The 24,465-nt window shown below is 33.0% G+C and overlaps 1 protein-coding gene across 1 annotated transcript; it reads left to right on the top strand.

Annotated features, from left to right (window-relative positions):
• Positions 1-858: 858 nt before the first annotated feature.
• LOC126880471 (transcription initiation factor TFIID subunit 8-like) lies at positions 859-23,726 on the top strand. The gene is made up of 5 exons (XM_050644331.1): positions 859-1,150; positions 6,640-6,738; positions 6,988-7,175; positions 17,693-17,843; positions 23,349-23,726. The coding sequence occupies exons 1-5, from the start codon at positions 1,024-1,026 to the stop codon at positions 23,639-23,641; spliced, it is 858 nt and encodes a 285-aa protein (XP_050500288.1). The 5' UTR covers positions 859-1,023; the 3' UTR covers positions 23,642-23,726.
• The last annotated feature ends 739 nt before the right edge of the window (positions 23,727-24,465 follow it).

Here is a 24,465-nt window from a genome sequence, read left to right as displayed (position 1 = left end):
ATCGCCGGTAAAGAAGTATAACTTCAAAAACTTTATTCATTCTAACGCCCGGTTTCATAATCAGTTAAAGTGGACATTAAGTTTTAGGTTGGTACCCTTGTCAATGCAATTCATATGGGTAAATGTCAACGTTAAAGTGGACTTTAGTTAATGTTCACTTTAAGTTGATTATGAAACCGGGCGTAATATATTTTCATCACACTGACTTGCGTAATCGTAATTACTTACTACTTTTGTATGTACCTATCGCTAAATGAATTATCATGTTCCCTAAATCCAGTTGAAAAGGAAAAGAAGGAACAAAAATATTCAAAATTTAAATACCTAAATACCATAGATAAGAGCCTGATACCTTAAAAAAATCTAGAGGTCTCCTGAGAATTTGGTGACAGTGGCAATACTGCCACTTACTGATGTAATCTCCGACATCTGAAAAAACACTATCTTTTATTTTTGGCAAGAATTTGGCATCTTCTGTCTTCTACTAACCCAATAGTATCATCCAGAATCGCAGAATCACAAGGCTTGTTTCTGTTCTGTATTTTGACATGGAATAATTTTCAGAAAAATTATGATTTTTTTACATATTATTAGACATCCCCTGAATAAAATTTACATAAATAAATATACTTTATCTGTTAAAAAAAAGTAGTTTTCTAGCATCTAACATAAATATTTCAACATAAAATTATCATTTTTGGTAAAATATGTAGCTCTATATGATTCCTTCTAATTCTAATTTACTCCAAAGGTAATTTTTCATAAAATTTTCATTTTTTTGCATAAAATAAGTCATATTATTTTTATATATTTTATACCTATTAACAGGAGGTTTTCCTATTATGAACAACAAATAATAGAAGAAGAACAGATGAATTTGTAGGTTAAGGTTAACCATGTCAAGTGTCAAATTTGACATTAGGTTTGTTTTCAAACTAAATAACAAAATAAGTAATAAATGTAAAAATTAAAATAGAGAAAATACTCTCTATTATAAAATAGAAACTAAATAGTAAATTAAATATGGAACATCAACCAAGCATATATAGAAAGATGCTAGCAGCAGCCGTTTCCAGTATTTTATTAGAATATGGTGTTGATACTGTGGATAGAGAATGTTTAGGAACTCTTACAGAAATGATGCAAGCTTGTAAGTTTTTAATTTTGGAATCAAATGTTTTGTTTTACTTGATAATACTAGTCATAATTCATCATACAAATATAACTTCAATTGAGAGAGACATACTTTATTGATACAAAAAGGCCATCCAGGAAGTCTTTCAGCCAAACTTCAATTGATTTAAATTTAAGATTAAAAAATATTTCTATGGAATTAGTTGCTCTGCTACAAGGTACAGTGGAACCTCGATAAGTCGGATTAATCGGGACCAAGCCAGATCTGGGTTATCGAGAATCCGGGTTAGCCGGAGAATATGCTAAAAATTAATAAAATATTGTATACTTACAGATAAACTCCATTATAATTGCAAAAACATGGAAGTACATATGCACAGTACACCTAAAATACGTAAAGTTGTATACGGTATTGTTCATTTCTTGGTAAAAAACTCACTTCAGTTGCGGTTTTGTCAATTTCATCTGATGAAAATCGGTTCAGGTTAGTCGCACTTCTAGGTTATTGAAGGCTCCACTGTATACAGTTTACAAGTCAAAATGGTATATCAAGTCTGGTAAGATATCAACAGTTCTACTATCTGTACCATATACCAATAATATCAACACCCCCATCGAATAAGGTTGTAACTCATTTTTAGCGATTTTACAGAAGGGGCAAAAAACGAAAAATTAAATTTTTAAAAATTTGTAGCGAAATGGTTAGACTCTTTTACACTGATGCGATATGATATTTATAACATAATAAGGGATTACTGTGAGATGTATGTTTTGTATTTTTATTAACTATTGAAAATCTTGAGTTTGATTGAGATACAACTTTAAGAATAATGATGATTCTTTGTAGAAAAAGGTTGTAACTTGTCTAACAACCATTTTACACTCTCCGTGTTAATTATTTTTAAAGTTTTACTATTAAAAGATTGTATGTTTTGAGTCATCGGCAATATAGATAGGAGAAAATTAGTTTTTATGGTATATTTAAACAAAATATCAACTCATAGTTTTCACAACTTTCATTGGAAATTATAAATTTTACAATAACAATAATATTCTATCACTATGAAGAAAACATGTTATAAAATATATCAAATTTTTCTCATTTCTATTGCGTATCTGTAAATATTTAATTTTAGATCATTTTGCTTTATTACTTTACTCTTTTACTATTAACATCTACTTCAAAATTAACATGGGTGTCCTTAAATAGTTTAAAATTTAGAATTTGCTTCTGATTTATTTCAGTTACTGATTAAAACTTGCCTGATGCTTTGGCACATCGTATCATGGTTATCCATTGGTCTGGAGCATATACGACTTATTTTTTTCTGTTTTTCTATAAGGGCATGCATTGAATCACCCTCTGTTTTGGAATGTGCTATTTCAAAAAATACATTAAATATTAAACTTTTTCTACTACGTAGAAGTATGTAGCAAAAACTATTCTATATTTATTTTGTCCACCTCAACTATCAAAAAGGAAAAAAGTTTGTAAATCCTTTTTTATTTACATTTCGATAAATTGACTTATTATGAGATGCAGCATATGTTTGATTACTTTATAAATTAAACATACTTGCAACAAAGTTGTAACTCATTTAAAAACCTTGTTAATTGTCAAGTATAAAGAAAGTAAATATTTAACATAGGGAGTATCCAGTGTTACTACCTTTTTCACACTAAAATAGCACACGTCACTTAAAATGCAACATCTTATTAGCCAAACTATTGAGAATTTAACTATGTCGTTTATATTGATGTGTGCTGATTTTTTGCTGAATTCGCCTATGTTGAAATCTGAAAAAAGATGTAACTTGAGTTACAACCTTGTTCGATGGGGCTGTCGATATATCAATATTACCTGTAATATACCAATTTGTATCTCATTAGCTTGGTTGAAACTTTCCCTTGCATCCTTATCCACACTATCCTTTAATATCTCTTCATCTGCATCTATGTACTTCTATTTTCTACTGGTACCGCGAAAAATCTGTCTGGCTGGTTAATTTTCATTTGCTCTTGACACATGTCCATACCATCTAAGCCTACCTATTTTTATGAAAGATATTACATCTCTGCCATTTACTGTTTCTTTATATTTCTTATATAATTCGTTTTATCGCATTTTCCAAATACTGTTCTCACAGATTGCTCCCATTTACTTCTTAGTATCTTCCTTTTGAAGACGCAGATAATTTTTATCCCATCTTGAGATGTTCTATGTTTCTGACCCATATGTCAGCAGTCATAGGATGAGTGTTTTATATATTGTTATTTGGGTTTTTTGGCTTAAATTTCTGTTTAGCTGCTTCTTTAGTTCAAAATAACATTTGTTTGCTATCAGTATCCTTTATTTTACTTCTTCAGATGTGCTATTATTGCTTGTTATGAGAGAACCCAGATGCCTAAACTTATTTACGACCTGAAAATTATAGTGGTCTTTTGCTTTAAAAAGGTGTAAGCCAGTCATCTCTTTAGTTCTTGTGTGGTGCTTGTGACTAAATCCAAATCTACAGCATAAGCCATATTCTGAGTTGCCTTATTAAAGATTGATCTATTGTGCCACTCTATATCTCTGTCTTTTCTGAAGCAATATTAAAGAGAATACATGCTAGCTCGCCTCCCTGCTGTAATAAGTGCATAATAAGATCTTTTGCTTTTTTTATTGACATTAATGCTTTCCCGAATTCATGATTGATCTTGTAACAGCTGTAATAGATATCGCATTGTCACTTGTGGTTAAGTTATTGGCCAGTCTATCTTCTTGCACAGTAGTAATATGTGTTTTATATTGAGTTAGTAGGTATGTCTACTAATTTTTTAAGATTTCCAGGTTCATAAAGCACTTTCCACATGTATATTTTTAAATCTTTGTCCGTATTTTGTCGTATTTGGTCATCATTGTAAGTTCAGTCCAGCTTCTTTAGCTGTACATCGCATCACAATCTGTTTTTACATGCTTCCAAATCTAATTCTTATTTTTAGTTTTTAGTTTCCAGTCCTTATAACAAAGTAGATAATACATAATACCTTAGGGCTCTTATATGCAAGTTCATAGTTTTGTGGGTATATTAGAGCTTAAACTAACTGAATCAGTCATTTTTAAAACAACATATGAGGAGGTGGCATTCAAAAAAGGAATTATCACAACTAGAAAAATGTCCAGAAAATCAAAAAAACTATTTCTTTATTTTCCAAGTTTGTGGTTATGGTTTCCACTTAAAAATTTGGTCATTTTTGACGTCTCATATTCCCTAAACCTGTTGGCCGATTTAAGTGATTTTTTGAACATGTTATAGCCTTATTCTTTAAAAATCCCACTGGAATAATATTATTGCTAAACAGGCAAATTTTCATTGTATACTGGGTGTACCAATCAAACTGTGTTTTTTTCTCAAAGTTCGCATCACCCTGTGGAATATTATAGCATTTATAAAATACTGAAATTAAAACCCAACGATAGCCTCAGGTTTTCTTAACATTATGTTTTTTGATTCATTCGTTTATGTTGGGTAATAAAAAAGTTAGGTACTTTAACAACTAGACATGTTCTTCATCAATACACGGTGTCTTTAAATAAGTGAGACAAACTTAAAGGGGTAATTCTGCATGAAAAAATAATGGCAGTTGGCTTTATAAACGTATGTCCGCAAGTGTTTTGTTTCCGAGATACGGGATGTTGAATTTTTTCTTACAAACGGACGATTTATTTATTGCTTTAAAACCAGTTGAGATATGCAAATGAAATTTGGTAGGTTTTAAGAGATAGTTATTGCGGATTTTTTTTATATAAAATTAAGAATTTTATATTTACCATTAGCGTGTATACGGGTAATATGATCGGTCATATTCCACGTATGCGCGCTAATAGTGAATATTAAATTCTTAGTTGTATGTCAAAAAATGGGCAATAACTACGTCTTAAAACCCACCAAATTTCATTGGCATATCCAACCGGTTTTAAAGCAATAAAATAAATCGTCAGTTTGTAAGAAAAAAATACTACATCCCGTATCTCGGAAACGAAACATTTGCGGACATACGTTTATAAAGCCAACTGTCATTATTTTTTCATGCAGAATTATCCCTTAAAGTTTGTCGCACTTATTTAGATACACCGTGTATTGATGAAGAACATGTGTAGTTGTTAAAGTACCCAACCTTTTTATTATCCAACATAAACGAATGAACCAAAAAACAGAATGTTAAGAAAACCTGAGGCTATAGTTGGGTTTTAATTTCAGTATTTTATAAATGCTAGAATATTCCACAGGGTGATGCGAACTTTGAGAAAAAAACACAGTTTGATTGGTACACCCGGTATACAATGAAAATTTACCTGTTTAGCAATAATATTATTACAGTGGTATTGTTAAAGAATCAGGCTATAACATGTTAAAAAAATCACTTACATCGGCCAACAGGTTTGGGAAATATGAGACATCAAAAATGACCAAATTTTTAAGTAGGCCGATTTCTATGCACGTAAGTTTAGATTGGTAGTTCTGGACACTAAAAATAAACAAAAGTAAAATAGTATCTGCTTATTTTGCAAAAAAATGGGTTTATTTAATGGACTAAACGCGTTTTGATCGACTGCTATGGGCAAAACCTCTTTTGAATAAACTCTATGAGGACTAATCCTCTTTTGATTAATCATATAGGTCAAATGTAGGTAGGTATGTAGGTCAGATGAATTTACAAAACAATAAATTTGATGTACGTAAACATCAATAATTTTATTACTTATGAGTTTAAAATCGAAAGTTAACTACTAGCTCTGCAACACTGTAACAACGAAACTGAACAGAACACTGCCAAAACTCCTAACCTCAAACAACAGAACATCATGGGTAGGGTGAATGCTGTCCTGTGATTGGCTTGTTGTGACTAAACCTTTTCTGATCAACCACTTATGGTGGACAAAACTTGTTTTGTTCGGCTACCTATATTTCATATGTGAAAAACCATATGACAAAATTTATTTTGATCACACTTTTTATTCACTAACATGTAGGGTTCAAAATAAGTTTTAAAATGACACCAAAATCTCAACAGGTGATTTATTGTGACAAATCCTTTTTTGAACGCCACCTCCTCATATATCCACTGAAGTACTTTTGAGAAAAACCATTTTACATGCAATATCTTGTTTGATAAGGCAATTGTTGTGACTTGTTACTTATATAATATATGTAACACCTTCGGGGTCGGATTAGTTTGATTTTTTTTGACAAAATGTAGATATATTGTTTTTAAAATGACTGATTCAACTATATTATCTTTTTTTTGTATTCCATGGAATCATTAAAGTCCACACTAGTTTCATCATAATCAAATATTCAATCTGAAATGGATTTTTTCTGTATTATTGCTGTATTACCTATTTTACTGTATTATTACATATACCATTGTCCTGCACATAATATGGTGCACAATTTATGCTAATTAGTATTCTGTACTTGAAATCAAACTTATGTAAAGTTTTACTAAAATATTTTTTAGTTATTACAGAGGTTGCTTCAATGTCTAGAAATTACTGTGAACTCTCAGGACGTGTAGATCCAGTCCTAGGTGATATAGTTTTAGGATTTGTAGAAATGGGTAAGTTTAGAAAATATTCATATCAAATTCTAATATTCACTGTTTTCATAATCATGGGTACACATTTTTCTCATCAAATCTTAATACAGAAAATCCTTTCAAGCTATTTTTTGATATATTAAATTTGAAATGTTCTGTCGTAATCCAGTGTTAAACTATGTATGTGAAACTTAACACAAAAATAGTTTCACAACCATAATATCTTGTAGTTGATAATAAAGTCATTTAAAACTGTATGTTGTTTTTTAGGTTTTAATTTTAACACATTGGAAAGTTATGTCAAAGGTTCCAATCATAGTATTTTGCCTTCACTTCAACAACAACAACCTCAAAAACAGTTGAATATGTTAGCAGCTGGTAGTAAACAACCTTTACCGGCTCATATACCCCAACATTTTCCACCATTTCCAGATCCACATGCGTATGTTAGAACTCCTGTAAGTATAAATTTTGCTAATAATAATAGCTAATATTGATTATTATTTCCAAACTATAAACATCAATAATACAGACAATGCCGTTATACTGACAACAGCGGAAAGTATGAACACATTATTAAAATAATTAACATTAAGATTTATTCATATAAATATCGTATTTGATACAGTGGCGTAGCGTGAGTGTCGGCTGCCCGGGGCGGAAGACAATTTTGCCGCCCTCTTGTTTCGGTATTTTAATTTAATGTATACTATACAGTACATACATTAATTATAGAGAACTTTTCAGCAAGAACATGTTACGGTTTTTAATGCAACCTTCACAATTCATTTAAATACATTTTTCTACAACCGTGTTAAAAATGCAATTTTTAGCACTCCATACGAGCGTTAAAAATGCTACTCTAAGGAACTAGTGCTTTAAAATTTTTAAGGCACTACAGTTCGTATTGACCGTATAGGCAAATTTAATGTAATGTCAAAAAATATAAAAATGGAATGTCAGTCAAGTTCAAGTAAAAGTTTTTGTAGATATTGTCCTGTAATTACGTTTGTAGAAAAAAATATTGTATGATATGCGTGTTAAAAAGTACATTTTTAAGACACTCATTTGAATTGCAGAACTCGCTATCGCTCATTCTGCAAACTTTCACATGCGTGCCTTAAACGTGTACTTTTAACACTTATATCATAAATAACTATTAATTTCCAATTTTTTTACGTATTTCCAATACGTCTTCCAATATCTAGATGACGTATTTAAATGAATTGTGAAGGTTGCATTAAAAACCGTAACAACAGTCATCATTATTTTACATTATACAGGTTAGATTTTAAATAAAAAAAAGTGGATCTAAGTTAATCACGTTTATTAATACAAAAATTCTTTTACTTTAACCAATTAGATACATTGATATAACTTAGGTAGCTATCACTTAAGATTAGGTAGGTACACCTTGACGATCGACAAGATTAAATAAAATCAGTTTTTAATTAGAACTAGAACGATACTATAATGTTATATTTTTTTATTGCAAAGTAATTGGTATGAGTATTTGTTAGAATTAAAAACAAAACTTCCGTTTTCAATTAAAAATTTATACTTCTACTTTTTTAAGAGCAAAGTCTTTTATTGCACCGTCAATGTCTATCGCATCACACACCTCTCGCTAAATAGACAAAATAGCCAAATTAGTTAGTCTTAGAGTACTCATTGTCGATCTTAAATAATTTTTAATCAATTTCAATTTTCAAACACTTCTCTCACAGCTGGCATTGCTTATAGCAACTGTGAAAACTATTCGGAACATTATTAAAATATTGGGCAGAGTATCTTCAAGCTTGGATTTAACAATAAATTTAAATAATTTAAGTGAGTCTGCGTTAATCAATTTATTTTCATGCCTGTATAGCAGCAACGAAAGTCCGCAGTCAAAGTCTTTCCAGCTTGAAATCCTGCTCGTCAATTTAGATAAGCAAACTTATCCGTTAACTTCTGTAGCTGTTGAACACACTCACGAATTTCTACAATAACTATCTAACGAAGAAAATAGTTTTCGTCTCAACTCATTTTCACAAGACATGTTAGCATGCCTAGTTCCGTCATTAAAAATATGCTTTCTTGTTATGCGCCTCCGAGGTTGTATGGAAATTCCAAGTTCCTCACACATATTTTTTGCATAACCTACGGCGCCATTTACCCATTACTTTCTTTTCTTTGTCAATATCATCTGCGCAGCATTTACTTTCTGAGCGCACAATCTTATGTCAAGTCCTCTTGTGTGTAAATATTTTGTGCATCATTCACTTCATGTAGCACCGTCCAAAAAACAAAGAAAGGAAAATGACTGCATCGAAACTAGTAAAGCACCTGCATCTGTCCTAATGTTTACGCTTTTACCTGCCTCAGTTTTTCACCTGCTTTCACCTCAGTTTTTCCAAAATGACGAGAATATCTTTGTAATGATGCCATGTCACATTTACGGCATCGCTTCTTGCACTCCACCGCGTGCCTTGAACCCCTTTTACTTTTGCCTCTAGCTGCTATCAGAACTTCCCAACGATGTATCGATGAGGAAAAAAAAAGAATAGCAACGTTCTAAAGTGCTGAAAAAAGTTACTGAATCCACCTCAACTGAGGCAGCGTGTAAACAAACTAGGTTTAACGAATGATTTGAGTAAGGTACGAATTCTGCTTTAGGGCTTATTTGTTGAATTCTTTGCTGAACTCCTGAATCCTTTCCAGCTATAACAGTAGCATTATCATATGCTTGGTCTCCACAGTTGCTTTTATCTAGGCCATCAGCTTGAATCTTGTTAAAAATCATCTTTAAAATTCCTTAAGCAGTTGTGTTTAGTTTCAATGAAATCTATAGAAGATTCCATTACTTTTACTTCCTGATTTTCAATTACTACGTATCTTAATAATTTACTTGTTTGGTCTTTATGAGAAAGATCTGGAGTGCATTATTTCTAAAAATGGCAATAAATTCGTTTTGTATTTGTGGTGACATGTAAGTGATTGAAATTTTGCCACATATTTTAAACCTTACAAGATGTTCACGACGTACAGTATCGTATAGACGTTCCACATAAGGCAGTATATAGACGTTATTGCCAGTCTCTACAAAATATCATTCAAATTACAAATTACAAAAGTAATGAAAAATTCCGTGCTCCTTTCAATCGGTCCGAATTTGTAGTTGCGATAAAAATATAAAATGGTTCAAATATATACAAAATATTTTTATTATCTATTGTTAAATTTAGCCGCCCCCTAAAAAGTGCCGCCCGGGGCGGGCCGCCCCTACCGCCCCCACTACGCTACGCCACTGATTTGATATGAATACAAGTTTAAGTATAGAATAAATTCTGCTCGAAAGATCATATGAGTGTTAATTAAGTTTGTGACAAAACAATTTTAAGAATCTACATAGGTCCCATACAGTAAGGCCTCGTTTTATGCGGTGGATACATTCTAAAGAAAAGCGCATATAAAAAAATCGCATAAAAAAGACTTTACTTGCATTGAAAAAGTAGGGATATATTCCGTAGTTTTCTAAAATAACATAAAATGGTGGATGTTTGTTCACCAAAAATTGTATGTCTCTGATTTTTTTTTCTCCATTGGGCCAAATAAAATCTTAAAGAAGAAATTAAAAACGCAGACTAACGATATTGAGATTTCAAAAACCTCTTCTAATGGAATATAAAACTTTACAACACTTAGGTCCGGTACTTTATGTCTCGATTAACAGCCGGTTAGTTAACCGGGGTTTAATCGGGACCTCTGTAGGGTCTGTTGAGTTGTAATAAATGTAATTATAATTATTATTATACTTATTCATAATTATAATAATACTTGTAATTGCATTTATTACAACGCAAGAGACCCTAAAGAGGTCCCGATTAAACCTCGGTTAACTAACCGGCTGTTAATCGAGACATAAAGTACCGGGTCTTAATTAAACATTTTAATCAAGAAATCAAAATGTGCTGTTTATTATACTTCAACTTAAAATCAGCAACATTTAAAATCTTAAATACTTAAACATTTAACCCATTCAGGACGGACCGATTTATCGCGCGCCTCTGTCTAGGACGGTGTCAGGAATCCAAGGGGTGTGGATGGTTCCATACTATTGGGACCGTGCAAGTTCGGCAAAGCGACCCCTATTTCTACGCTCTGTGCTTTTATTCGCACTTTTAATTATATTAGCCAATTATATTAGTCCTGGTTACTGGATAATTGTCAAGGTCATAGTCCAAAAAAATAATAAGAAGAAAAAATAAGATGCAGGTTATGTTATGCAAACGTAAACAATTGTATGTAGTAAATAAAATTAGTTATTAAAATGCAGTACTGCAAGCAAAATACAATTCATTAAATTTACCTTTATATAATAATTGCATATCATATCGATATTGTGGAGCAATATATAATTTTTCTGCTTCAATGACAGAAGGTATGAAATATACGTCAATTTGACAGTTTCAATTAACAATATGAATTATTTAAGATAGTTGCAATATTTCTCTGCGACTCGCGCACGGTCGTTTCTCGTTTCCCTTCCAAGTACTTGCACACCGCGAATACCGTCAGGCGAGAATGATGCGTTTTTAGAAAAACTAACTAAAATCTTTGCTTTTATAGTTTGTTTCTTGCTGATTACTTATTCAAGATTAAAACATATTAATTACAAATGCTTTTTATTTACAACCCCAAAAATAATCAATGTCGTACCTGTATGTTGGTCGTACTGAGACTAATGCGTTTTCCAACCAGAGATATGTCAACAATAGATCTGGCTAGGGATATGCCACTCAATGCATCGGGGTGTAACGCCAATATTAAGTACAGTGGTCTAGCTATCTTTGTCTGTCGTGCGAGTGTGAGCGTATCTACCAAGAGGTGGGAGTAATGGAACGACACAGACACAGAGGCGGCAGCCATCATATGCTAGAGAGAGAAAGCTAAGCGCCGGTAGAGAGAGAGATAAATAGACCACCGACCCGAACTGCTCCGTGTTACGCTATTTTTCGGACCTGGCCTAATCTATTGTGTTATTATATCTATGTTTCCAACTGCCGTACCGGTGCGGCAGCAGTCTTTCAAAGAGAATATTACTGACGTACATCTATGACATTATGTATATGTACATATATAATATACACTCCTTGTAGAAAATTGAGCAGTGTATTTTGAAGGATAAATACTAAATATTTACATACTGTCAATGTCACTGCCAAATCTTAAAATTTGTCAGATAGCTTATTCTGTTCCACGGTTATTAGACTTTATTATTAATCTTTATTATTAATACTTTCTCCGCAACTGAGAGTATCTTATCAACTGGGTTTTTTTTAAACAATAGATGATAAAATAAAAATATTGACAGTTCAAAAATGTGAACATTATTGCATTGTGTGTGGCCTAAGTTTGGGCTGAAAACTGAAATGTATTACATTTTTACAAAATTTTGGAATATGTTTAATTACGTAGACCAATTTTAACAGTTGTTTTCAATACAGATTTCAATCTTCTACAAATAGTTTCTAATGTCTTTTGATGTCAAATAATTAGTCTTTAATAGTAATGTCTTTTGAAGCTGGAATTTAACAGTTTAGAATTTTACATTGAGTTAATGCAAAATTGTGACGCATGTCAAAATTCTCAATGTATTTTAATTGTATTCATTTTCTTCGAATCCTGAGAAAACTAATAAATATTTTTGAAAAATTTAAACTCAGAATGAAAGTCTACATTATTACCGAGGGCTGAAAGTCCCTGAAAACTTCTATAATATTTATTTTAATAAGTTACAGGGCTGAATTGAATATTAATTTGTTTTGTTGTATAATCCACGTTTACAATAATTATGTGATCTATTTGATGTAAAAACTATCATTTAGATAGTTAATATAAAAGTTTAGATATATTTAAAATAATATATTATGTGATCTATTTGATGTAAAAACTATCATTTAGATAGTTAATATAAAAGTTTAGATATATTTAAAATAATATAAACATTTAGACCTTAATAATTAGTACAATTTATGAATTAACATAATATGTAATCAGTTGTTTGTTGTTTGTTTATTTTATTATTTGTATGTCATAATAAATATAATGTCAGATCAATCAAATACACTGCTCAACATGATCAAATCTTACTAAGAGTCGTATCAGTTTTTTTAGGAACCGGCTGTACATCTATGACATTATGTATATGTACATATATAATATATACTCCTGGCCAAAACAATCGAGACACCTTAAAAATGGGCCATTTTTGATGTCTCGAATCTCCTAAACCTGTTGTCCGATTTTAGTATTTTTTTTAATATGTTATAGCCTTATTCTCTAAGAATATCGACATAGTAATAGTGTTGTTGAACAGGTAAATGTTATTGTATACCGAGTGTAACAATAATACTGTGCTTTTTCCTCAATGTTCGGAAAGCCCTGACGAATAATCTAGCATTTAAGAAATATTGAAATTAAAACTCAATTGTAGCCTTAGCCTTTCTTAACATTTTGCTTTTTGACTCATTCACTTATGTTGCATGATGAAAAAGTTAGGTACGTTGACAACTAGCCATGCTCTTCATTAATACAGGGTGTTTCTAAATAAGTGCGAGAAACTTTAAGGGGTAATTGTGCATGAAAAAATAATGATTGTTTGATTTATGAACATATGTCTGCAAATGCTTCGTTTCCGAAATACGGGATGTTGAATTTTTTCTTACACACTGACGATTTATTTATTGCTCTAAAACCGGTTGAGATATATACAAATGAAATTTGGTGGGTTTTAAATGGTAGTTACTGCGCATTTTTTGACATACAATTCTGTATTTTATATTTACCATTGGTGTGCATACGGGTCATGTTACCCGGACATATTACCTGTATGCACGTCAATGGTGAATATAAAATTTTGAGTTGTATGTCAAAAAATGTGAAATACTACCTCTTAAAACCTACTGAATTTTATTTGCATATCTCAACCAGTTTTAGAGCAATAAAAAATTTGTCATTTTGTAAGCAAAAATTCAACATCCTGTATCCCGGAAACGAAGTATTTGCGGACATATGTTTATAAAGCAAACTGTCACTATTTTTTCATGCAGAATTAACCCTTAAAGTTTGTCGCACTTATTTAGAAACATCCTGTATTGATGAAGAACATGGCTAGTTGTTAAAGTACCTAACTTTTTTATTATCCAACATAAGTCAATGAGTCAAAGAACAGACTGTTAAGAAAGCCTAAGGCAACAATTGAGTTTTAATATCAATGTTTTTTAAATGCTAGAATATTCCACAGGGTGTTCAGAACTTTGAGGAAAAACACAGTATTATTGTTACACCCGGTATACAATGACATTTACCTGTTCAGCAACAATATTACTACATCGAGATTCTTAAAGAATAAGACTGTAACATACTAAAAAATCACTAAAATCGGACAACAGGTTTAGGAGATTCGAGCGACATCAAAAATGACCCATTTTTAAGGTGTCCCGATTTTTTGGCCAGGAGTGTATATAGCAGTATATGTACGGCATCAGTCCAGAAAAAATGCAAAAGAGGTAAAAACGTGTATGGCAGCCGTCTCAAGCTATTGCATACAAAGTAGTACATGCACGGCACCCATCTATCAAAGTATTCTTTGAATAACATACCAGTACGTCAATCAGCTTAATTAATAATCGGTTAAATTTAATTTCAAAACAATTAAGTACAGGTTATACCTTTCAATGCGAAACTCAGATTGATGTAATAGCTTAATAGCTACATGCTACATCATGTAACAAGGGGAATACCCGAATTGTAAACCCTCAGATTACTGACATCTGGATGGAATAGTTAATATTAATTATACCAGTTGTTAATAATAGAAATTTTTGGATGAGATACAAACCGCACAACTTCAAAATCACATTAAAATAATCCGCATAAAAAGAGACCTCACTGTAGTTCCTCCAATTTTATCATGTCTCCCTCTAATTTTTCCTAACTTTCTCTCTAATTTTTTCTGACTCCCTCTAATTTTTTCTGACACCCTGTAATTTTCCATGACAACATCTAATTTTTTGTAAACCTGTTGGTTTAAATGATGAGTGGGTTGCACATGTGAGTTCATTTCAATTGGGTTGTAGAATCAAAATTCATATTTCCTCACAATTTGTTTTATTGAGCAAAAAAGGACAACCGGTTTCAGACACTACAATTTACTGTCAATCTTCAGGTTTTCAGCTTTCTTACTATATTCCTTGAACCGGCATCATTTTAAGCTGACCTTACCAGAGACCTGAACATGGACTTCTTCTTAAAGTGCCTATCCGTTCCGGATGTTGGCGATCATCATGGCTATCTTGACTTTGTTTACCGCAGCGCGGAACAGTTCAGTGGTAGTCCAGTGTTATACCATTTACGTAAATTTTGAAGCCAGGAAATGCGTCTTCTTCCCGGTCCTCTTTTACCATTTACCTTCCCTTGGAGAATCAGTTGAAGAAGGCCGTAATGTTCTTGATTTCTCATTACATGTCCTAGATATTCTAATTTTTTTGTTTTTACGGTTATGAGAATTTCACACTCTTTCCCCATTCTACGCAGGACTTCCACATTGGTAATTCGGTCAACCCAGGATATACGTAAGATGCGCCTATAACACCACATTTCGAAAGCCTCGAGCCGATTCACAGATGCAACAGTTTTTTTTTTTTTTTCCGGAAGCCGTCCCTGCATGCACCCTGGTGGCACTGCAGCTTTTCAGCTTATTGTGCTTCCTTCCATTTGTTCTCATGACACCCAATCCAATAATGCAGTGCCCTTTACTAGCCTGTAAAGGTCCATTGGGTTAGTGCCATACACTGTCGGACTTGGTTTGCAGTCTCCATATATTGCTTGTCTCTTACGATCCAGCGCCTCGCAATCGCACAATAAATGTCTGACTGTCTCGGTCTCTCTATTGCATAGTCTGCAGCTGAGATCTCCGTTATATAGTCCTATCGTGTGTAGGTGTCCTTTTACTGGAAAGTGTCCAGTTAAGAAACCTGTAATAATTTTGAGCTGATTCCTGTTCATTTTGAACAGTTCTTCAGCTCTTTTTGCGCATGTCTGAGGTATAAATCTCTTCGCATGCTTTTGCGTGGGAATTTCTTCCCAGTATTCTTTGTGCTGTCTTCGTATCCAGCCTCTTAATCGGTCTCTGATTGTGCTTTTGGGCACTCCCAGTGCCGGTGCTGGACCGAAGTATCCTGTTGCTGATCCTCGTCTAGCAAGTTCGTCAGCTTTTTCATTACCAGCGATCCCTTGATGTCCAGGCACCCAAATGAGTTTTACCTCATTATGTTCCGCCAGGGTGTCAAGTTCTTCGCGGCATTCCCATACAAGCCTTGAGGTTATCCTTGGGTTCTTTAAAGCCCTCAAGGCCGCTTGGCTGTCTGAACAGATATTGATTCTCTTATTAGTATAAGTCCTCAATCTGTTTATCCGTGCACAGTGCAGGATTGCATATACCTCCGCCTGAAATACAGAGGTATATTCTCCTAGTGGGATGGAACCGTTATAGTTCCTATCCTCACTATATACTCCTGATCCCGAACCATCTTCTGTCTTGGACCCATCTGTATACCAGGTGTGGCCCTCATACTTCAGATGTCTGCCAGGATCTTCCCATACCTCTCTGGAGTGTATTTCCACCTGAAAAGGTATTTCCATTTTATATTTGGGGATACAATGGTCTGTTATCATCTCCCATATTGGATCCCCGCATATATCATTGATGCTGCAGTGTCCTTTGCCCACTGCAATTTTGCTTTGATTACCCTGCAGTCTATGTAACCCCATCCTTGCCTCGCCCTTCACTGTGATGTGTAAGGGAGGAAGGTCTAGTAAGGCTTCCATTGCTGCAGTTGGTGTGCCTCTCATTGCTCCTGTTATGCTGAGACAGACAAGCCTTTGTATCTTGCCTAACTTCTCTATAGCATTTCTCTGTTGCACCTTTGGCCACCAGACCAATGCTACATACGTTATTGTGGGCTTTACCATCATGTTGTATATCCAATACATCATGTCCGGTTTAAGTCCCCATGTTCTGCCATGTGTGCGTCTGGTCACCATTAGTGATGCAACAGTTAGTGTCCTTGCTTTCATTCCGTAGAGCGGAACTGAGAATATGTAGCATTTCAATAGACGGTATTTTGTTTTTAATGCTATGTCTCGACTGTTGAAAATGGGTCTTATTCTAACCTATGCTGCTTTCGCCCGTATTATTCGCTGTTTAATTTCTGTTGAGTGGTCCCATTGGCTATTTAAATTCGTACCCAGATATGTATATTGCTCAACTCTTTCGATATTCTGTTGGTTGATTGTAAGTTGAGCGTTTAGTATTGGTTTCTTACTAATTGTCATAAATTTGGTCTTCTTGTTAAGAGCTAGTCCATATCTGTTGCTGACTTCTGTTATACGATTTGTTAATATCTGTAAATCATTGAGATTATCGGCAAAAACTATGGTGTCATCTGCATATGTAATGTTATTCAACCATTCACCATTTATTAATACTCTTTGGCACAACCGTCTAAAGCTTCCTTAAATACCCATTCAGAGTAAATATTGAATAGTAGTGGAGATAAAATACAGCCCTGTCGTACTCCTCGTTCTATTGCAATTTTATCAGTTAACTGGTCTTGAACATGGACAGTAAATTGTAATGTCCGAAACCGGCCCTGTCGTCCTTTTGACTTAATTAAACAGATTGTAAGATAAGTCTGAATTTTATTTCTGCAACCTTAACTTGAGAATTTGCCTTTTGCGATAAAAGCCGTCTATTACAGATTTTGGAACCCTCTTTACCTTTTGTATGTAATTTATATTTTTAATTAAATAAGAAAAAGGAATTAAGTTGAAATTTGAATTAAACTAGTGAAAAAAATCATATTGTTAAAATCAAATGTTAGCAATATAAAAATAGTCAAATCACAACTAATTTTAATTTACATTTCAGACACATAAACAACCAATTATTGATTATGAATCTGTACGAGAAAAAGCGGCCATTCAAAAAAGAGATATTGAGAAGGCCCTAACCAAGTTCCTTGCTAAAACTAATACTACACATAATTTGTTTGATACAGATGAGGCTAATATTTTTCCATGTAAGTATAGCCATAAAAAATTTATAGTAATTTAAGATTAGCGTCATAAAATTAGTAAATTGTCTATTTACAAAGAATAATCTTCACTGGGTTCATCTCAAAAACAAAAAAAAACATTGAGGCATTCTAGATGTGGTGCTACAGGAGAATGTGGAAAATACCATGGACAGAAAGAGTAACAAATCAAGATGTTTTGCTGAAGATGGAGAAGGAATGCGAAGTCATAAAAACCATACAAACGAAAAACTGGAATATCTAGGCCACATAATGAGAGGAGAAAAGTACTCTCTGCTAAGACTCATAGTCCAAGGAAAAATCTCGGGAAAGAGAAATGTGGGACGTAGGAGGATTTCCTGGTTGCGAAATTTAAGGGAGTGGTATGGGTGCACTTCAGTACAGTTGTTCAGAGCTGCAGCCAACAAAGTTAAGATTGCTGTGATGGTAGCCAACCTCCGATAGGAGACGGTACTGCAAGAAGAAGAAGTTCTTGTTCCATAAGCCAACATAATCTTTGGGTATGTCCAAGATGCACACTGGTTTTCAGACTCAGACAGCCGGCGTGGAGTCGATGTGCAAATAATAGGGATAGAGAAAATCTATTGTATTTAGGCGAGCATGGCGCAAAATGGTAGTCTGACTCAGACGTTTACCAGAGTGAACCTTTCATTCTGGTTTCAGGTACCTGACGCATATCAGTATTCCATGCCACACTGATCAGTCAACGCTCTACACTGTTGGCGCGAAAAACCAGCATCATAATGGTCATATCCTACCAGTTAGAATCTGAATCTAACTGCCACCGTTCATCTTGGATGTATGCTTTCACTATATATAATCTTTGCAAAGTTATTCCTTGCTATTTTTTATTTTTTTTTATATTTGGTACTGTTTAAATAAATTGCTAATTATCTCTTAAATTAATAGCCCGAATTGTACAAAAACCGGGATAGGTATTCTGCAAGATTTCAAATTTGATGCTTGCAATGTTGCCAGATTTACCATTTTTCTGATACTATTAATCACTTTAAATTTTTTTGATACAACACTGTGTAATTTTAATTCGAATCTTCACTTCTTCAATACGCCTTAAACCATATGTAACATTTGTTATTTTATCTAGTCACGAAAGTCTTATTAAGTCTTAAATAAATAAAACTTCTCAGTACCAAATAGTTTTGAAGTAATTCAGTAATATCCCAGATGATAGATTGATAGATTAGGTAGTATTGAATGGCCTTCTTGTTCACCCGATTTGAATCCTAAATATTATTTTTATTGGGGATACTCGATTATAAAATGAAACCTGCAAATAATGCAGAGCCAAGACATCCATTATCTTTGAGTCCACCTTTTTGTAGAGAAACATGGAGTTAGAAATGTAATATAGACCAGGGCGGATCTCTTTTGAGGTGGATGTGAGAGGTGGCATTTGGATTTTTGCAGATAAAATTAAGTGACAACTTCAGTAATTATATTTGACTTATGCTCCTCAAATATATCCGAACATTAATAAAAAAATTAAAATATTTAAAAATTTCGAAAAACATCGATCTTTTCAACTTTCATTGCTTATAACATTAAAACGATTCATTTTGGAACAAAGTCGTAAGGAAATAAAATAAAGATAATTGAATTTTGTATGATATACGACTGGTTTAAAATGTCTTAAATTATTACCCTTTCTGCAAAATAGCAATAAATACAAAATAAGGGGGCAAAATAAGCCTGTTTTTATTCAATGTTATACAACATACTTAATCCGTCCACCAAATTTCATTAAAATCGATATAATAGATTTTGCATAATAATTTTGCAATCTAAATTTTTTTAAAAAAGTTCAAATTTTTAAAAAATTTTTTGAACAAAAAGTAGACCATTTAGAAGTTTGCTAATTTTTTTTACATATCAAGAGGCGCTCTACCTATCTACTACATCACCATCATCATCATTTGGCTCTACAACTCTATGTGAGTCTTGGCCGCGTTTACTATTTCCCTCCATTGTTGTCGGTCTTGAGCAGCTATTTCCCATTGCTGTACTCCCATTTTGCGTAGATCGCTGGCTACTGCGTCCTTCCATCTCTTTCTTGGGCGACCAACTGACCTTTTTCCATCGGGCCTTTCCCAGAATGTGGCGTTTAGAAGTCTTTCGTCACCTATCTACTACACTTTACAGAATTAAAATCGGACTATTTAAGCGGCCTCAGCACTGTTTTAAAGTTGTAAACAATTTTTTGGCTTATAAACAAATATAGTGAGGACGTTTGAGTTGGAATAAATTCATTTTCTCGAGAATGAGCGGTTCTGCAGATAAATCCCGAAACAGGTCGATTTTTATATTTAAATTATAATTGTTTGGCATATATATCATACTAGTGACGTCATCCATCTGGGTGTGATGACGTAATCGATGATTTTTTTAAAATGAGAATAGGGGTCGTGTGCTAGCTTATTCGAAAGCTTATTCAATTCTCTATTCATTAATATGAACATTAACATAATTATTTATACAGGGTGCCCAAAATTTTTTTTTAATTAATTGAGACAAAAAGAAGAAAGTATATAATTTATTTAATTCGAAATACATTCTACTGTTGTCCTAAAACAGAAAAAAATGTTTATTTGATAAATAACTAAAAAATGAATTTATTCCAACTCAAACGTCCTCACTGTATTTGTTTATAAACCAAAATATTGTTTATAACTTTAAAACAGTGCTGAGGCCGCTTAAATAATCAAATGGTTCTGTAAAGTGCATTAGATAGGTAGAGCGCCTCTTTATATGTAAAAAAATTAGCAAACCTCTAAATTGTCTATTTTTGTTCAGAAAGTTTTTAGTATGGTATAGTTAGACCCAAACCCAGACATCCAAAGTGAAAGGTATCCTCCAACACAAAATTCTTCTATATGGTCCACATAATGTTCAGAAAAAGTCACACCATTTTGAGCGTCGGGTTTGGGGGGGGGGGGGGGGAGAAAGGGGAGAAATCTGTAAATTCGTAGTTTTTTACGTTTTTCGTCAATATTTCTAAAACTATGCGCTTTAGCATGAACAACTCTCTATACAAAATTGTTCCATATTAAATTTAAAATAAAAAAGGCCCTATGCATAACCCTTCTAAAATGAACGGTTTCAAAGTTACGGAGGTAGTATAGTATAATTGGTCCAAAAAAAGGCCTAACCCAGACATCCAAAGTAAAAGTTTTCCTTCATCACCAAATTGTTCTATATGGTCCACATACTGTTCAGTAAAAAGTTACAACCATTTTGAGCGTCCGGTTTGGGGGGGGGGGAGATGGGGGAGAAGTCGGTAAATTAGTAGTTTTTTTACGTTTTTCGTCAATATTTCTAAAACTGTGCTTTAGCGTAAAGAATATTCTATAGAAAAATGTTCTACATAAAATTTAAAACAAAAAAGGTTCTATACATAATTGTTATAAAATCAACGGTTCCAGAGTTACGGAGGGTGAAAAATGGAGGTTTTCGATACTTTTTATATTCACCGATTTCTCCCCCCTCTCCCCCCCCAAACCCGACGCTCAAAATGGTGTGACTTTTTTCTGAACATTATGTGGACCATATAGAACAATTTGGTGTTGGAGGATAACTTTCACTTTGGATGTCTGGGTTTTTGATATAGTTATACCCATACATTGCCCATAAAATATAAAAAGTATCGAAAACCTCGACGTTTCACCCTCCGTAACTCTGGAACCGTTGATTTTATAACAATTATGTATACAAGATTTTTTGTTTTAAATTTCATTTAGAACATTTCTGTATATAACATTGTTTACGCTAAAGCATAGTTTTAGAAATATTGACGAAAAACCTAAAAACACTACTAGTTTACCGACTTCTTCCCCATCTCCCCATCTCCCCCCCAAACCGGACGCTCAAAATGGTGTAACTTTTTACTGAACAATATGTGGATCATACAGAACAATTTGGTGTTAGAGGAAAACTTTTACTTTATATGTTTGGGTTAGGCCATTTTTTGGACCAGTTATACTATACTACCTCCGTAACTTTGGAACCATTCATTTTAGAAAGATTATGCATAGGGCCTTTTTTATTTCAAATTTAATGTAGAACAATTTTGTATAAAAGGTTGTTCATGCTAAACCGCATAGTTTTAGAAATATTGACGAAAAAACCTAAAAAACTACGAATTTTCCGATTTCTAGCCCCTCTCCCCCCCCCCCCCAAACCCGACGCTCAAAATGGTGTGACTTTTTTCTGGACATTGTGTGGACCGTATAGAACAATTTGGCGTTGAAGGATAACTTTCACTTTGGATTTCTGGGTTATGCCATCTTTTGGATTAACTATACTATACTATTTTAAAAAATTTTAACTTTTTAAAAAAAAATTTAGATTGCAAAATTATTATGCAAAGTCTATTAAGTCGATTTTAATGAAATTTGGTGGACGATTTAAGTATGTTGTAAGAATTTTCTAAGCGAATTACGAAGGTTCTAAGTGCAACCAAAGTGGTTGAAAAACATTGAATAAGAATAGGCTTGTTTTGCCCCCTTATTTTGTATTTATTGCTATTTTGCAGAAAGGTTATGTTAAATAATTTAAAGGCAAATTCCGAATTAAACACATTTAGTTTGTAAAAAGGTACACCGATCTGAATATCATGAAATATCAATCTCTAATGACACTTTTTAATTAGCTTAACCCATTTTCGGCCTTGGTTGTTAATGCTGTTATTGTAAACATCTTATTCCTATATTATAAACATCGTATTCCTTATGTCATCCTCCAGGGCAGGCATCGGCATAGCAAATATTCTTTACAGTTAATAATTTAAGACATTTTTAACCGGACGAATATGATACAAAATTCAATTATCTTTATTTTACTTCTCCACGACTTTTTTCCAAAATGAATTGTTTTAAAGTTATAAGCAAAAAAGTAGAAAAAAATCGATGTTTTTCGATATATTTTATTTTTTTTATTAATGTTCCGGGCATATTTGAGAAGGAGCATAAGTCAATTATTATTATTGAAGCTGTCACCTAACTTTATCTGCAAAAATCCGAATGTCACCTCGCACATCCAAAAATAGACGTTGTTTCACAGATCCACACTTGTCTAATAATTTACATTTAAACTTCAAATCTTGGTATTGCAAAATAGGTGTCCCCCTGTTTTTATAATATTCGGACCATCCATTTAAGAGATAATTATGCATTTCCAGACTTTTAGCATTCTTCCAGAACGCCTTAAGTGTTTCAAAATATTCTTCTTCTTTCAATAAAAAAATCTTCAAGATAAGTTTATTTCAGTTATTAATGATGATTGGTAGGAATTTTTATTTTGTATGTTTCCTACACTGGCTTTGGCAAAATACATAAAAAAGCTTAATAAATCAACTATGCCCCAGGTTTCAATTAATTTATGTCTACTGTAACATCATACCTGTTGGATATAGTATCATGTACAGAATCAAATCAAAGTACTTATTCCATATTAATCAAATAACTTTATTTTTAGTGATTGCTTGTGTTCCTGTATATCCTCCATATCTCAGCGCTCTTCTTCCACAAGATCAAATTTTCGATGCAGAAGATTTGGATATCGACCCCAAGAGTCAAATATTACAACAGCAGAAGAATCATGATAAAGCGAAAAATAATGTGAAGCAAGAAAAGAAAGAAGATGCCGAACCCGATAATTTGAATGAATCTAGAACAAGCGAGGACAATGCAAACAGTTCGAATTATATAGATAACCCATACCTAGCTGCGACCAAACTACCAGGAGGACAAAATATGGACATATTATGATATAAAAGTGATGTTTTAGTTAAGCAGAAAAGTGATTTTTAAGTTTGTACAGTTGTAGAATATATGTATATTTAATTCTAAATAACTATTTTATTCTAAAATCATTTCAGAATAGGAACAATTTTTAATATAGAGACCGGCCCTGGCAAGGAATGGTTAAGTTGTACTGATATTGTACTCCTAGTTTTTACTAAAAACAAGTGGTATTATTAAATAGTTTTTTAACATTAAAGTGTTTATCTACTAGATATTACTACGTAAGTCATCTATACGTAATTAATATTCTATTATTCTGAAAAGAAAACGTCAAATAATAAATATACACCACGGTACAATCATTTTGTGAGGTTAGCTAGCATGCGGTTGGTTTGTCACTTACCAGAGTCGGAGTGAAGCTTTCGCCAACGCAGCTTAAAATGTCTTCACAGAATGTAAACACACCTTCCGATCTAACCAGTCCAGTAAATCAACGTTCGAATATCACAAACAGTTATGCATTAGCCGCTTCAAATTCTTTTCCGAGTAAGACCCAAGCAATTGTATTTAGTTGTATCGATAATGCTAAACTGCAGGATTATTTAATTCCGTTGGGCACAATCATCAACCCAAAAAATATTATTTTTTCATCTAGATTATCTCATAATAGAATCTGCATGTATTTGGCAAACAAAACCGTAGTAGATAATTTCATGACACAGCATGGCTCTATAGAAGTACTCGGCGAAGTTGTAACAGCACGGAGACTTGTCTTTCCAGCAGAAAGACTAGTCTTTTCTGGTGTCTGCCCGTCAATTCCTCATCAACAGAATATTACAGAATATCGG

The sequence above is a fragment of the Diabrotica virgifera genome, chromosome 2 (genome assembly GCF_917563875.1).
Source record: "Diabrotica virgifera virgifera chromosome 2, PGI_DIABVI_V3a".
NCBI lineage: Eukaryota > Metazoa > Arthropoda > Insecta > Coleoptera > Chrysomelidae > Diabrotica > Diabrotica virgifera.
The sequence above is the reverse complement of the archived record's forward strand: the minus strand, read 5'-3'. Positions and strand labels throughout refer to the sequence as shown.

What these genes read in the sequence shown, in the direction of transcription:
- LOC126880471 (XM_050644331.1), top strand. Translation starts at nt 1,024, where the DNA reads ATGGAACATCAACCAAGCATATATAGAAAGATGCTAGCAGCAGCCGTT. An exon ending in TACAGAAATGATGCAAGCTT is followed by an intron (nt 1,151 to 6,639) that starts GTAAGTTTTTAA and finishes AATATTTTTTAG; the next exon opens with TTATTACAGAGGTTGCTTCA. An exon ending in TGAGGCTAATATTTTTCCAT is followed by an intron (nt 17,844 to 23,348) that starts GTAAGTATAGCC and finishes CTTTATTTTTAG; the next exon opens with TGATTGCTTGTGTTCCTGTA.